The sequence below is a fragment of the Caretta caretta genome, chromosome 2, assembly GCF_965140235.1.
Source record: "Caretta caretta isolate rCarCar2 chromosome 2, rCarCar1.hap1, whole genome shotgun sequence".
In the NCBI taxonomy this organism is placed as follows: Eukaryota; Metazoa; Chordata; order Testudines; family Cheloniidae; genus Caretta; species Caretta caretta.
Genome location: NC_134207.1, coordinates 183,475,167 through 183,492,038, shown reverse-complemented (window position 1 = coordinate 183,492,038; position 16,872 = coordinate 183,475,167). Strand labels below are relative to the sequence as shown.

Sequence of the window (16,872 nt, the reverse complement as noted above, 5' to 3'; positions counted from 1 at the left end):
GGTGTATGCATAGAGTTTGTGAAATGCAATTTTTATCTTTGGGGATAAAATGCACAATATAAATATAATATAATGATATTGGATGTGACTGTTCCGCTGACTTCAGTGTCCTCGAAAGGAGAGCTTGCTCGCCAAGGCATTTCTGTATGTCAGAACCATTAAAGCTCTGTAGCTTTCATCCTGGCACCTATCAACAAATTTAATCCCCTGGCAAGAGAAAAGTCCTTTTGTGGTTCATAAAGTCTCTTTAACAACAAGAAAAACAATCATCATTCTCCAGATCCCAACCTAGAAACACACGGTTGTGTAGACTTAAAAGTTGCAAATATATATGATCCCAAAATTTCCAGATACCAGAAAGGAAACATGCACATTTATTGGAAATCATGGTCATCCCTCAGAATCAAATGTTTGAAAATAGGGAGAATATACTTTGTTTAGTCTACATTCTTACTCTTAGCTTGGTGTCACAAGGGGAAATGCTATGTAATGACTTGCACCAATCAAAGCCATTTCTTACTCATTCAACTAAGCACATAACTTATGCTGATACTTGAGGAACTAATACAACTTTCAGTCAAATATTTTTGGCAGGTCAAGTATATCAAAATACAATTGTATAGTTACTTTTTATTGAATCCAGCAACAGTCTTTAAAGTTTAGCCAGGGTTTGGTTTTAAAACAAAGCTAAAAATCTTTCTTGAGTTTTTCTTTTTCCTTTAGAGAGGAGATGGGGATTGAGATGCATCTTAAATAAATCACTATTTAAGAAAAGATGTAGCATTTAGCTACTATTGTGTTCCTACTGAGATTTAAGAAATCTGAATATAGTAGCAGGTTATCCAAACGTACTGGCAGTAAGTACACAATCTAGTATATTCTTTTCCTTTTCTGAGACTGGGAAAATGAGATGAACTCTTCATGTTGTTGACCCCATTCATTTTAGTAGTTTTTAAATTATAAACTACTTGCTAGTATTATATAATAGAAAACCCAACCTCTAAAGTATTCAAGAATGTTTACAATATTTGATATTGGTAAATAGACTTTTTCATTAAAATTATAGCATTTTAATATGTATTTTTCAGGTAAATTACTCTATACAGTCATCATCCTACAAGAACCTTAAGTAAGTCAGGCGTGGGTTCATTTCTTCATTACACACAAATTATCAGAACAGTCAACTTGTTGCTTGGCAGTTAAGATTCTGCCAGTGATTAGTTATTGGTGAGAATTCTCACCGTTTCCTAAGCATATAGGTTATGATGTAGGAGATAATCTATTGTGCAGGCCTACGTGAAGTGAATTCTAGCTTCATATCAATTCCATTTGAGGCAATTAACTCTTTTCTGGTAGGAACTTTCCAAAATACGATCCTGATCTTACAAAGTTTACTCACTTCACTGACACTTATATGCAAATAGGCCCATTTAAGTCAATGGAACTGCCCATGTGAGTAAGCATTCCTTGTATGAGTAAGGATTGAAGAACAGGCTCTTTAATGTCTTTGAAAAAGCTAGCATAAGGCCCATGTCCCACATACAATCCTAAAAATGTAGGGCTGGAAGGGCCTTGAAAGATCATCAGGTCCAGCCCCTATGATGAGACAGGATCAAATATGCCAAGATCATCTCTGACAAGTGTTTGTCTAACTAGTTCTTAAAAATCTCCAACAACAGGGATTCCACAACCCCTCTTGGAAGCCTATTTCAATGCTTAACTATCCTTATAGTTAGAACGCTTTTCCTAATATCGAACCAAAATCTCCCTTCCTGCAGATTAGGCTCATTACTTCTTGTCCCTACCTTCAGTGGACATGGAGACATGAACAACAACTGATCACTGTCAGCCCTTAACATATTTGAATACTATTTTCAGATTTCCTTGGTCATCTTTGTCCAAGATTAACATGCCCAGTTTTTTAACCCTTCCTCATAGGGCAGGTTTTCTAAAACTTTTTTATCACTGTCTCCAATTTGTCCAATTTGGCAGCCAGAATTAGACACAGGACTCCAGTTTAGGCCTCAACTGTGCCAAATAGAGTGAGACAATTACCTCCCATGTCTAATGTACGACATTCCTAATGTTGATCCACCCCAGAATGATATTAGCCTTTTTAGTAACTAGTATCAGGGGGTAGCTATGTTAGTCTGTATCCACAAAAACAACAGGGAAAATGGTGGTAACTATCTTTTCTGGAGAAAAGAGAAGTTAGTTGAGATGGGCTGGAGCTGTCATTGCTGCTGCTGCTGTTAAAGTCCAATCCCGTCTTCTAAGATGACAAAACGAGACAAATACACACAAAAGGGGAGAGAAAAGAACAAAAAGATAGAGAAATGCAGCTTCTGTCTCTGGTGTTCACTTTGACTTGCAACCTCACCGCTGGAAAAACACAGGCACGGAACTATGGATTGGATGTATGGACTATAAGTGGATAGAAAACTCACTAGATCATCGGGCTCAGTGGGTGGTGATCAATGGCTCGATGTTTATTTGGCAGCCTGTATTAAGCGGAGTGCCCCAGGGGTCAGTCCAGGGGCCGTTGTTGTTCAACATCTTCATTAATGATCTGGATGATGGGATGGATTGCACCCTCAGCAAATTCATGGATAACACTAAACTGGGGGGAGAGGTAGATATGCTGGAGGGTAGGGGTAAGGCCCAAAGTGACCTAGACAAATTGGAGAATTGGTCCAAAAGAATTCTGATGAGGTTCAACACGGACAAGTGCAGAGTTCTGCACTTAGGACGGAAGAATCCCATGCACTGGAGACTGACTAGCTAAGCAGAAGTTCCGCAGAAAAGGACCTGGAGATTACAGTGGATGAGAAGCTGGAGATGAGTCAGCAGTGTGCCCTTGTTGCCAAGACGGCTAATTGCATATTGGGCTGCATTAGTAGGAACATTGCCAGCAGATCAAGGGAACTGTTTATTCCCCTCTATTCGGCACTGGTGAGGCCACATCTTGCGTATTGCATCCTATTTTGATTCCCCTATTACAGAAAGGATGTGGACAAAGTGGAGAGAATCCAGTGGAAGTCAGCAAAAATGATTAGGGGGCTGGGGCGCATGACTTACGAGGAGAGGCTCAGGGAACTGGGATTGTTTAGTCTGCAGAAGAGAAGAGTGAGGGGGGATTTGATAGCAGCCTTCAACTACCTGAAGGCGGGTTCCAAAGAGGATGGAGCTAGGCTGTTCTCTGTGGTGGCAGATGACAGAACAAGGAGCGATGGTCTCAAGTTGTAGTGGGGGAGGTCTAGGTTGGATATTAGGAAAAACTATTTCACTAGGAGGGTGGTGAAGCACTGGAATGGGTTACCTAGGGAGGTGGTGGAATCTCCATCCTTAGAGGTTTTTAAGGCCCAGCTTGACAAAGCCCTGGCTGGGATGATTTAGTTGGGGTTGGTCCTGCTTTGAGCAGGGTGTTGGACTAGATGACCTCATGAGGTCTCTTTCAACTCTAATCTTCTATGATTCTAAGATTCTTATCAGCCATTCTGAGACCTGACAAACTTGTACCAATATTAGGCTGTTTAGGTCATTTAGTTGCCTCTCTAGTCACAGGATCACAGCAGTGTACTTAGCCAATTAAGTAGGACTCTTATTAAACAGAAGGCAAAAAGAGAGAGAGAGGAAACAAAAGAAATAAGATGGGGAAGGAAAAGTTCATGGGAGGGAGGGAGAAGACAAAGTCTCCCATTCCAGGTGGTGTTTGGGTTTTAGCCAGAGCCAGTGGAGGTGGTGGTGTCATCTGGGTCCTTCTCTCTCTCCTGGTCTGGTTAGGACATCTCTCAGGAATCAGGATTATGACACGGAAGGCCTGGGGTCCCAGGAAATCGTAAGGGTGGCAGCCAGGATGATAAAGGATACTGCAGTGGTTGTTGGCAGACAGTTGCTGCTTCTGTTAATTTTTCCCAAAAATCTTTTGTTTTTAAGAACTCCAGGAGTGAGTGTTGGGTAAGATAGTCCATCCTCTCATTATTTTGTCCACCAGTGGGCCTAATTGCCAACACATCAGTTTTGGTTCATTAATTTCCAGTCCTCTACTTTTCTTATTTACCAGTCATAATCTTAACATGGTCCTTGAGTGGTATCAGTAAGACCCCTTTCTGTTTACATTAATTCAGTCCTCCTGTCTCCTTCTTCACCTTTTCTTGAACAATTTTATCTAACAAGCCATTGTGACAATCTATGAACTTTCACTCATTTTTTTACAGTTGAGCTTATAATTAGGAAAAATTTGTTGATCCTGTTATCACAACAGGTCCCTATCTCTGTGGGTAATGTAATATAAGCCATCATAGTTTTTATATCAGTGCCTACCTGTCTGTATCTATATTACTTTTTTTGCTGTACTTTTAGTAATATGTGATGCCATTGGAAAAAGTCCAATTTTTCTCAAAGTATATTAATCAGTACCTTATTTGCTAAGGACCAAAACTTTTTTTAATTTTCTTGAGATCAAGTCTAGTTGGTGATCAAAGAAACTCTATGTAAAGTTACTTTGCAGTAAATATCACAATGTCACCTATTGCTAGCCTAACTCTATTTTTTCAAGTGTGTGAGAGAGCTTCATTCACATTTTATAATTTACTTGCTATCCAAACATGCTTGTCACTGGCTTCCTAGTAGGATAACCACAGGATGAGACCATAGGAGATGCCATTTAAACATTTGTGTTTATTGTTAGAAAAATACTGAGTTGCAGTAGGTCAATGATTTGACCTTTTCTGTTCTTGGGAAATAGCAGAAGGGAGAACAGAATCAAGCAGCAGACAGAAGGTAGCAATTTATCATTTTAACTCACAGGAACCTCTTTCATTCCTCTTTTCTGTGTATCTCCATGCTCACGGAGGAAATCTGTGTCAAAATGGATCTTTAAGATATGCGTTATCTTTGTTTTTCTAAAAGGAACATAAGCCTGACTTGACAACAAGCTGGAACAATACACTTTAGTGAAAGACAAACCTCAGAATTGCAGATGATGTCAACAATTTGACAGTGCAGTGGAGTGACATGAATAAAGTTCAGAATTAACTTGTGTAATTCACCAGCCTGTAGGGAGCATTGGTTCTGTATTGCTTTAAATGGAAAATTAAAGTTTTATTTCCATGAGGTACATTCAAGTTTCTGCTCAGGAAATGCTGTAGAGGGCAGCATGACTACACCAGAAGACAACAAACATACTCCAGTAACTAAATAGACCTTGCATTGGAAAAAGTGGTGACAATCTCAGACAGAAAAATCCAAGCACAAGATTACGCCAGCTTCAGTTCCAGAACGTATGGGAAGCTGCTAGGGAAGAAAGTGAGATGGACTGGACTGCAGTGTCATCATTATTCCATGCTGGGAAAGGCTGGCTCAGCATTTTTTATTTTCTCTGGAATTGTCTAGGAGTTGGCTGAGAGCAAGTTGGCTGAACCTCAGTCTGTATACAGCAGAGATGATACTGGTCGGTTCACAGAACTTTCAAGAAGAGAGATGAGAGCAATATCTGCTCCTTCTGTTGGGAGGTGGCTCCACCTATTGCTAGTGAGATTTGCAATATGGGGAAACTTTGGAATTATGCCACGATTCTCAAATTCTTCAAGTCACTGTCTTTCCACACCACACTGGACAAAGACTATACTGCACATCACTGATGCTGGCATGAAAAGCAATCTACATCCACACTGCAGGTGTTCCCTGCAGAGATTTTCCCCACTGCTGGAGTCTTTCCTTGTGGAGGGAAGGGCTCCAGCAGCGGGGAGTTACTGGAGTCTTTCCCTGCTGCCTTGCCCCCTCCGCCAGAGTCTTTCTCCACTGCCAGAGTCTTTTCCAGCATGGGGAAAGGCTCCTCCAGCAGGGAGGGTAGCGGGACATGACAAGCCTAAACATAGCAGTGTAAACAGGGAGGCTGGCTTGGGTGAGTAGACAGCTTTCAAGGTTATGTACTAGTGTACATACGCATGCCCTTTAGGTGTGTCTCTACTCTATTCGATGCATGCATGAGCTCTACATGCCACCAGAAGAAGCATGCAGTGTCGATGTATCTGTAGAGGAGACAGCCTAGTGCACTGCGCCATGCAGCCTCCCTTTACTCTCCATAGCAGCTGCCAGAAGGAGATTACAGAAGATGGAGCCTGAGAAGCCCCAGACCTTTGGGGTTCTTTTTCCTAAGCACCCACCAGCTGAAGGCTCTGAAAGTTGTCTGGGCCTTCCAGCCACCTGACGTGACCCAAAGGAATGGACCCAGAGCACTGGACTCAGAAGGATCTTCACAGGTTCCTCATATCATACCACTCAACTCTGCAACTTGGGCTCTGGATTTTCATTTTCCTGTACTGTCATTGGTTGTTGGTCCCTCATCGTTGGACCTCTCTCCTACCATTATGACCCTTCAGCTGCCCCCCCAAACTCTCGCTGTCCATTGCACTCCTCTTCTGTATTCTCTCCCCATAATTACTTTCCCATTTTTTCCTCTCTCACAATGTGTTTCCCTCTTCTTTACATTCCTCTATATTATTCCCAGAAACTGTTCTCCCACCACTCCTCTCTTCCATCTCAGCCTCAGGGAGTGCATAACCTAAACAAACAGTTCCCGCCAAACTGACCTGGAGCAATATATATAAAACAGTCTGATCACTCTCCTGCCTCCACATGAGACTCAGGCACAACTCTTTACTCTTGGTCCCAGCCGTGCGGTCTCATAGAATCCTCCTCCTGCACAGGGCTTTCTGAGCTCTTTTGGAGGCCCAGGCCCAGCTGCAGAAAGCAAGAGAGAGGCAGTACCTTCAGAAGACAAACTCTTCTGCCCTATGTTGTTTGCATGTTGTAGCCATGTTTGTCCCACGATATGAGACGCACGTGGTGGACCAACTTCTGTTCATGAGAGACCAGCTGAAGAAGAGCTCTGTGGAGCTCGAAAGCTTGTCTCTTTCACCAACGAAAGTTGGTTCAATAAAAGATGTTATCTTACCCATCTTGTCCATCTCTTCTGCCCTAGTGACACAAGAGCCAGCAGAACATTAGCTCTCCCAGTGCTTCCACTAGCAACAGCCAATGATTTTGACTGATTATCACCTGTCTGCCCTTCCCCACTTTGCCCTCTCACCTGGATCCTTAACTTCTCCTTCCTTTTCCCCAAACTTCTCCCACCTCACCATTATGAACTCATGCTCTCTGTATAACTCATCACATACCTAACCTATGTACATATGTCAACCTTGAATGTTGGTCAGTGTTGCTGAGGTTTTAACATGAGGCAGAAGAAAGTTCCTTGTGATGATGTGGAGTGCTAGCATGTTTCTACTGACAGTGATATGTGGGCATTAGCTTATACTGTCCCATAAACTTTACCTTTTAGGGGATGTCATACTTAGCCAATCCCTAACCCAAGTCTTTTTAAAAAATGGTCACATCCAATCTGCACATCCAAGCTTTTCTTTTTTCTCCCAATGTGTTTCCCTTTGTTTTAATTAATTTTCCTCCCATGATTTTGGAGCAGTCACACAGACTTACAGCACATAATATATATATACAATTTCATACGTAGGTGCTGGAACTAGGGATGCGGGGGAGCTACCGTACCCCCTGGCTTGAAGTGGTTTCCGTCATATCCAGGGTTTACAGTTTGGTTCAGTGGCTCTCAGCACCCCACTATACAAATTATTCCAGCATCCCTGATTTCATAGCAGGATAACCTGTGGATTCTGGTTTTCATGCTTTGTTAATATTTATTAAGGTTTTCAACTCATTTTATTCCTTCTGGAAAGCCTTACAAAAGTGTTCCTTATCCAGTAATGAAGGAATAAAATACCAGAACTATCACAACTTTTAAAGATAATTCCTGAAGCAGATGTTCACAAACAGACAACTTTTATTAAAATAACAGTGGGAAAGAGTTTGCTTTTGTTTGTTTGGCCCTGGAGGAAATTAAAAAGCCTTTCTATAATTCTGATTATAACTTCAAGTGTGGGTTTTATTGTTCCAATGATGTGGTTGTATGAAGGATGGAAACCTTTAGAGTTTAAAACCTGTTTTAAAAAGCTATAAATGGAACTGTCCATGTTAATGTTAGGAAAACGGGTCCCATGGCAGTTTTCTCTTCTAGAAGTATTAAAGTGCTGAATGTGTAGGTCTGCTCTGATAACTAACTATATAAAAATGGCACCCTCTTAATCAACACATTGACTCCTCAGAATATCTACTGACTTGTGACCAAAAAAAAGTACCTTTACTGCTAACTTTTGTTAACTCTGCAGAGCCAGTACAGCTAAGAGAGAGGAAAGTGGATTCTATTCTTTTTTGTGCATTATCAACAAAAATGTTCATTGGAGCTTTGCCATTGATTCCAATTAACCACAAGGGCCTGATCCAAAGATCATTGATATCCATGGGAAGATGCCACTGGGTTTGCACTGTTGTCACTGTCTTCAAGCTATGCCCTCAATGAGGTTGCACTACTGAGTAGTGTAGATGAAAGTATAATTGCAAAACCTTTATTACTGGCAATGATGTGCGAAAAGGAAAGAACTCAGCTTGACTTTCAGGTCATAGAATGAGTTTGAAGGACAGGCACTTAGAAAAAAAAGTTGTGGGTGTTTTTGTTTTGTTTTGTTTTAACCTGGAAGACAGTGAGAGATAAGAAACACCTACAATGCCATTTTTATGGAGTCATTTTTCAGAGTAGAACCACACTTGTAAAATAAGCTTTCAGAGAACCCCTCCAGAAATATGAATGGGTAGATTTTCTTTTAATGGATGTATGTTGATTCGTCTTGCTGAGCACAAGACCTAACACTTTGCTGATGATGACTGAAGGGAAGGTGAGATCGAGTGCACTGTACACAAGACTAGGAACTTTTGAGTTCTAATTCCAGCTCTAACTGTAAATCTCCGTGTGGCCTTGGGAAAGTCACTTTACTGATCTATCTCAGTTACTTTATCTGTAAAGCTGGGATAACATCAATTTATCCACCTGTCTGTCTAGTGTGTGTGTGTGTGTGGGGGGGGGGGGGGGTGGAGTGTGAGACTTCCAGATCCCAGAGGTTAAAATATATTTGTAGAAAATACAGTTTAGTAAGAATTTGAACTAGGAAGCTACATTTAACAGAAATGTAGCTGTGACATAACAGTGTAAAATGTTCTTAAGTTAGTTTGTGAATAGAGGCTGTTAATAACTGACTAGCATAATTTTTACCCTGTAGGAGTTGAGAATACAGGTTTATAGTTACGTAAATGTTTAATTATAACTAATAAAATATTGACTTACTGATCTCAATGGCATGCTGCTAAGTTTGGAAATTGTTCTTGAATGCTCACCAAAACCTAGTATTAAAATCCATTTTGTTTACGTAAAAGGCTTAAAAAACAACAGAACAGAGAGTTGAGAGATACTGTTAAAACTGATGTGAAAACCATTGCATTACCAATACTTGTGAAACAGGAGGCAACACGAGAGGACAGGCAGAAGTGGGGCCCAGTCCTGCAAAGTGTTGGACATCTGTTGAGCAGCCTTACCTCTCAGTGAAATCACTGTTGGTGTTCAGAACCCAGAGCTGAGTGAATAAGGGAGTCTTCAGTTAAGTGGCAATTTCAACAAGTTGACAAAAATTGTTTCAAATTGGACTGAAAACAAACATTTTTGGTGAATCAAAAAGTCAAAACTAATTTTTTGTTTGGGTGAAGTGAAACATTACATTTTCTTTCAATCATTTTAAAACATTTTTGAATTATTTAAAAGTAAAATCAAAGAAATTTTTCAATCAAAAAGTCATTTCAAACCAGCAAATAAAAATGTTTAATTTTTAAAATGTCAAAACAAAATGTATTGATTTTTTTTTCAGAATTTTTTTTGGAAATGAACAATTCAGTGAAGTCAACATGGATTTCTAAAACATTTCACTGAACCTGCATTTTTTGCTCAAAAGGTTTTGTCTTTAAAATGTTGTTCAACTCTTCAAGTGCTTTTTAGGATCAGGCCTATATTTTGCCTTCTGTATGACCCATTAAGTGGGTCATAAATAGGAAAAAGAATCTTAAATTAAAGATTTCTGCCAACGCACCTGTTACATGCTCCTTTGCACAGGATTCCATTAGCTCTTTACCATGTGATCCTAACTTACTGAACAGCTACTCAACGCAAGGAGCATACATTAATACATGCACACCAGTGGAGGCTGGTCACCTTGGAAGTGGGGCAGCAAAACTGACGCACGGCATATTCAGAACCATGTGTCAGGTTAGCTTCCCCACTTCCAGCAGCCACCAGCCTCCACTGGTGTGCATGTATTAATGTGTACGCCTTGCGTTGAGTAGCTGTTCAGTAAGCTACGATCACAGGGTAATGAATTACGTGACTCAAAATGGGCAGGGATTACCATATTTACCCAGGAGAACCTCTACTGCTGGAAAATTCAGCAATAAGTATTGACAAAACTATATTTTTATACATAGGTATTAGATCTGGACTGATTCCAGAATCTGGAAACTGAATCCCTTAAGATTCTGATTTCCGTGTCTGACCCAGGCCCAAAAAAGCTTATTTTCTGGTTTGGATACAAATGGAAACTTGTGAAAGTGGTTGATCTTGTGAGACTTCCATCACATAAGAGGATCAAATTAATGCAAGGTCATCTGATCTCACAAGATTTGTGCCATTTTGGCCCAGAATTGCCAACGACAGTTCATGAGATTTTGGCAAACCCTAGCTCTGATTTAGACTCATACCTAGATTCTAGTCTAGTTCTGACCTGGTTCTGGATCTGAATACTGCTTCTTTAGTCCACTTTTAGTATTTTTGTTTTCTGAAAATATTTTAACTGCTTTTTATAAATTCTTTTTTATATAAGTGTAATCTTCTGTCAAAAGTAGTTAAGTAAAAGGAAGCAGAGAACTCATGAAAACTTGGACCTGATACTGATCTCATTTACATTAATGTAAATCAGGTGTCACTCCATTGACTTCAATAACCTTTCAGTTTTAAACCAATGAGATTAGAATCTGATCCAAATTGTTTATCAAAACCAGGATCGATTTTAATTCATGACATCATTATAATGATAATTCTTTTCAATTTGCAGATGGGCTTCTTTCGCAGGAGATACAAAGAAATCATTGAGGCTGAGAAGAACAGGAAGGAGAATGAAGATAGTTGGGACTGGGTCCAGAAAAATCAATGAACTGCCAGAAAAAAGGGTCATGTGACACACACTTGCTAGCCTATTGGTCCTGCTCTTGTATCTTCCATATGTGGAAGAAGAAATCTTCTCCAGATTTTTCGGAGGCCCTGTTAATGCTGTGTTCTTTATCATCCTAACAAGCTAGGGAACATATCCTGAGGCAACCACTGCAGCCATGTCCGGTGACTGGAGCGATTTACATTTCCTGTAAGAGTTGAACTTTGAACTTTGGTAACCAAGCTGCAGTGCAGAGCAATATTTATGAATCCAACATATGTGGTATACCCTCAGGGGAAGACTGATACCTAAAAGTATTTTTTATAAATATAAGCTTTTTATACTGATTATGTCTTTATATTTGTATCAATGTTTTATTGTTTCTATTGAATAGCTATATAGTTCACTCAAGCACTGATATCTGGCTAAAACCTTGGAAATACATATATGTATATATAAATCTTATTGTACTTTTGAACTTCAATGCAAAAAAAAAAAAAAGACTTTCAGATGAAACTAGCTGAAAAACCTCACACAGCAAATCCACAAGGCTTTGTAATGTATATAGACCATTTAATGGCAATAAGCCAGTCTTTTCACATTTTTTAAGCTGAAGTTGACTTTTGAGTTATGAGCTAAAGAAACCTAAAGTATTACTCACATATGATTTTCTGCATTTGAATTTATCCGTTACTAATCTGAGCTGTGGAAAACAATTACTCACAGCCAAGTAACAAGAATTATAGTTCCACATTGCCTCTTGTATTTCAGGAATATAACCTTTTAATCAAGGGGCATATTGCACTGAAGAAAGCAGTGAAGAATGTCTTCCTGTGGCCAACTCTGTCTCCCACATCTGTAAACCTTTGACAATAGGCAAGATTTGGGCAATCAAGATACTGCAAGGATATAATTGGGCCAACCACTAAGGCATCAACTAATTACCTTGTATTAAAAATGGGATTAGTTATATAAAAATTCATGATATAAAAGATGGTCTTTGATATTGTTAATGGTCATAATCTGTTTCACATGTTGCTGTCCAAGCTATGTGATACGTAGGCTAAAAGGTCTGACCATTATGCCTGCCATCTAAATTTTATACATCCAAGTTACAAGATTGTTTACATGATAATATTTAGAATAATGGCCATATTAGATAGATGAGCAAGTTAGATGTATTTCTAAATCTTGAGGTTTCATATTTGGATGCCTTTAATACTAGCTGTCATCCTTCATCTAGTATTAAAAACCGAGTTGAATTCTGGCACAGGCCTTGCTAAAATGCAGACCCTCACTCTCAAATAATTCTTCAGCGGATTTCTTACTGGGCTGGAAGAAACTCTGTGCAAATGAATTCGGCCATGTTCGTACAAAGAGCTGTTTGGTATCGGACTAGAAGTAGTGCTGCTGGTACACCACCGGTTTATAGACGTTATTAGTCTGCTTCTGCTCTTACATTTCAGCAGAATACATCAGGAGTGATTCCATTGACATGCTGGTAAGGGAGAGGAGAATCAAGCCCTGTGTGTTAGAAGGAGATGAAAAAGGAGCAATATCATGACTGGTGTCTGATTGCGGCATGATGAAAGAGTACTGCAGGAACACCGAAGACCTGAATGCAATGAATAAACAAGAAATCTGCATGAGTACTTGTCTGATCCTTACACTTGTGAAAAGGCATTTTCTTTGCAAATTCACTATCATTTCCAGCTACAAAATATGAACCATGTCCATACTTGTGCATTTTTTATGTGTCCCTTATTATTTGGATGCAGGTTGATACTTTATGTAGCAACTTTATCTATCTTAACTTCTAGGGAAGGAGACAGAGATAATGTTGTATCCACTCTAAATTTTGTCACTGAAGGGCCTTCTTATCCATGTCGGATTGGAAGTATGTTCAGCTGCATTTCCAAAATGATGACCGAAGTATAAATAAGAGAGAGTTAGGTCTTGTCTACTCTTACAGCCCTGCAGTGGCGCAACTGTCCTGAGGTACTCCTCCTCCCCAAGAATTGTCTATGCCAGGGGGTCAGGTCAGTATAACTACATCGCTCTGGAGTGTGGGGATTTTCCACGCCCCTGGGTGACGTGGTTATACTGACATACGTTGGTAATGTAGACCAAGCCTCGGTGTAGCAAATGACCACATAGCCAGAACATGAAAGGATCCAGTAAGCAAGAACATTGCTATAATCACTTATAGAAAGCTACAAATTATTTTTTAATGAGCACAAAGCCAAAGGATGATTGTCTCCTATTGCACTATTTAGTATCCTAGACTTGAGCCAAATTCATCCCTGGTGTAATTCCACTGACTTCAAAGTACTTTTGCCAGGAATGTATTTGGCTACATGTGTCTGTTTGTACTGATAAAGTACTGAAGAAGGCTACAGACTGAGAAAGGTGTGCTGTTGTAAGGGACTGGATAAAAGAGAGAGAATAGATTGCCTAGGTCAAGTCAAGATATGGAGGGAAGGAGAGAGATCCTTATTTAATAATAAAGATATTTAATATGTCTCTTGACTCATACAAAATGATGTTGTTTGGCTAGATTAGTGACAATATACCATAAATAATCAAATCATAGAGGATCTCAGCTGCTGTGTGGTGTTAGGTATTTTGTGGTTCAGATGTCACAAAAGGTTTAGTTTTTCTATATGAGCTCATCATGAATTTCTCTATCAGTTTCTTGGCACGTACCACTGTGACTGCTCCCTAGTTCCACTTAGGATGGTAAGATTTACCCATGAAATACACTAGGACATAGCATATTTAAAAATAATAAATTCAAATTTCATTAAACCTACAGGTTTTGATCAAGTATCAGTTGGTTTTAATCAACTTCTGAAAAGAAAACCAAACCCTTATGAAAACGTAGTACACTTCAAATATGTATATAAAGTAGATATGTGCTAAAGGTGTGCTGTTTTTTTCACAAGGAAGCACAAAGATATAAATCACTTAGGGCTGTTTCTGCCATGATCAGGGTGCCCCCTTAGAGGTGTCGAGCACCCTTGACTCTCCTTTACAGTCAGAGAAAGATTTGAGACAAAACTCAGTGAATAAAATTCACCTCTGCGCAGAGGGCTAGTGTGAGGCCTATGCACTGCTTAACACCTAGCGAATCCCTATCTTGAGCGAATAAGTGATAGAGTGCTTAGGTCTTGCCTTAGGGCAAGGGTGATGGGGGAAGAGATGACTTCTTAAACGCTGCTGCAGGAATGGCACCCAATATATAGGGTAACAAAATCCTTACTACTTTGAAATGTAAACAAATAGTGAAGGACCCTCTTTGAAATCAAGAATGTTCAGGTAAATGGAATTGGCAAAAGCAGCATTGGCTCAAAGTGCAAAGGCTGCATTTGATAATGCTTAGTGCCATCTTTCTTTGAATGTCTTCTGTTTATGGGCACATTTTGGAATCTTGCACAATTTTCAGGCATGATATTATTATCTATGTGACAATGGAATATATATGTTGTTTTCACTAAAGGATTTAAGGGAATCATAGACCTAACTTCTGCCTTCATTTAAATTCATACGCTCAGTGGGATTGCTTGGATGTAAATGAGGGTAGGAATTGGCTCACATTGTACATTGATTAAACTGGCATGAAGAGTGTAACTGCTTTGGAGCATGAAATTGCATATACAGCAGGGTACCTGCACCATTTTCACTCTTTTTTTTTTCTTTTAAAATTTCACTCCTTGTGTATTGTAAAATTGTAAATTTCTTTTTGTGAATTTTTGGTGGAAGAATGTGTTTCACTATTATCAATGTCACCTGTATTTAGAAGCTAGGTGTGCATCTGTATTCTGATTCACTTGCACTGTTTTGGAAATGTCAGGTTTACAAAACTACAACTTTTTTGGGGAATAAAAAGTGGCTACAAAATTATTCTAATAACATGACTATTCTTATCACTTTTGTCCAACTCAAATATTTTGCTTTTGATTAGTTAAAAACATTTCCTAATTGTGTACCCACTTATTTATTTATTTTTGGTATTGGTAGCCTTTTATTGAAGTCTATGCATGTTTTAAATGAGGATTAGGCTCCGATCCTACGAACCCTTATGTAGTTAATTTTACTAACCTGAGTAAAGTTAAGCAAGCCACAGGCACAAGTGTTTGCAGGATTGGGTTCAAAGTTTGAATGTTTTGCATTACTGTTAATACTCTTTGAAATTTAAGGTAATCTTCTATATTTATTTGATGAAAAACTGGGAATTTGACTACATTATGGTAAATCCGATGAAATGATAAAGCCCATTGCCATTAATTTTATGTTTGATAGTATCACATTAGCTTCATCAAACCAAACTCACTCCGGAGAACTGGCCTCTCAGAAAGGACAACTCTGTCAATGGAGCAATATTTTAGTTAAGCATGAACTTGGATGAAATTTAAAAATTATTGTAGTGTGCTTGTCAAGACTTACACTTTAGTCCAGATTTAGGAAAATTTTGAATCTAAAAGCAAGATTTTCTTTAGCTCAATCCACCCTTCTCCCTTCTATGTCATAGTATATCAGTAAAAACTGTTTTTGTCTGGCTTATCAAGCCAGTTTACTCGTTTAGTTGCCCTGTTTGTCCTTTCATTTCTATTACTTTTTTTCTTTTTTTTTACTTTTCTTTCTCTGGGTTTCATTTCAGAGTTTTCTCATAATTTCAAGGAGAGTGAAATCTATTTAATAAAATAAGAACTGGCCTTAATCTTCATTTAAAAAAAAAAAAAAGAAAGAAAAACCTTTGAAGTGAACCTGAAACTGTAAGGTCCCAAACGTTCCTCCCATGGTGAAAAAAAGGCCCTGTTTTACAGAAGGCAGCATGTCTAGTGGTTGGAGTAGGGGACTAGGAGTGAGGAGTCTGCACATCTGTAAAGATGGGATAATATCTCTCTTTTGCAACACACTTTGAAAGCCTTAGATGACATGAACTCTATGAAATCCAATGATTCTGTAAACAGAAGAGAAAAGAGAAATTCTGTGACCATTCTGTGACCAATACTGTGCTTGCAGACACAACCAGAAAGTCCTGAAAATCTCATGAGAGCCTGGTCCAGCCAAAAATTCCAGACTAATGCAATTAGTCTGAGCATCTACATTTATAGACACTAACCTCAGCTGAATTTCAAAACGTCTTTAGATTTGTTCATCACTGCTAGTGCAGGAACTCAGCTGGCTCCCAGTGCGGTCTCCTAGCAATCCAGTGAGCTCGGCTTGGTCCAATAGACTGTCACTAAGTGACTGTGCTCCCTGATTGAACAGAAGAGCCAAGAGATTCCTATTTAAGCCTGGCAGCAACAGCAGGACGGGCTGCTTGATGCATTCCACCCTTGCATTTGCGCCAAACTTGCTTCCAGTCCAGCCCTTGCTCCACCGCTTGCCTGCTGTGCTCCAGCCCTAGTCCCTGCCTACCTCTGAACCCCTCACTGTTACATGTTGTTAAACATGAAATGTTAAAAACTATGTTAGGTCCTGTGACCTCTGCACCAATATGAAGAACCTGCAAGCCAAATCTGTGGGCCTCCTTCAGCTTCTCCCCACCCTTCCATGGCCTGGGTCCACCCTCTCAATGGATTTAGGGTGGAGTTACCATGCTCCTAAGGGTACTTAGTTATCCTGACTGTAGTGGACCTTCTGACCAAGATGGTCCATTTTATTTCCATGAATAAACCGTGCAAGCTTTCCTGGAGTACAGTTTTTT

General features: G+C 39.5%; 1 protein-coding gene across 3 annotated transcripts in view; it reads left to right on the top strand.

Annotated features, from left to right (window-relative positions):
• ITGA9 (integrin subunit alpha 9) overlaps positions 1–15,071 on the top strand; it is a 310,728-nt gene extending 295,657 nt beyond the window's left edge. For all 3 annotated transcript variants that reach the window (XM_048839011.2, XM_048839010.2, XM_048839009.2), the window contains one exon: positions 11,064–15,071. In XM_048839011.2, the coding sequence (XP_048694968.1) occupies positions 11,064–11,162 (99 nt within the window). In that variant the 3' untranslated portion in view covers positions 11,163–15,071. The remainder of the gene's footprint in view (positions 1–11,063) is intronic.
• The last annotated feature ends 1,801 nt before the right edge of the window (positions 15,072–16,872 follow it).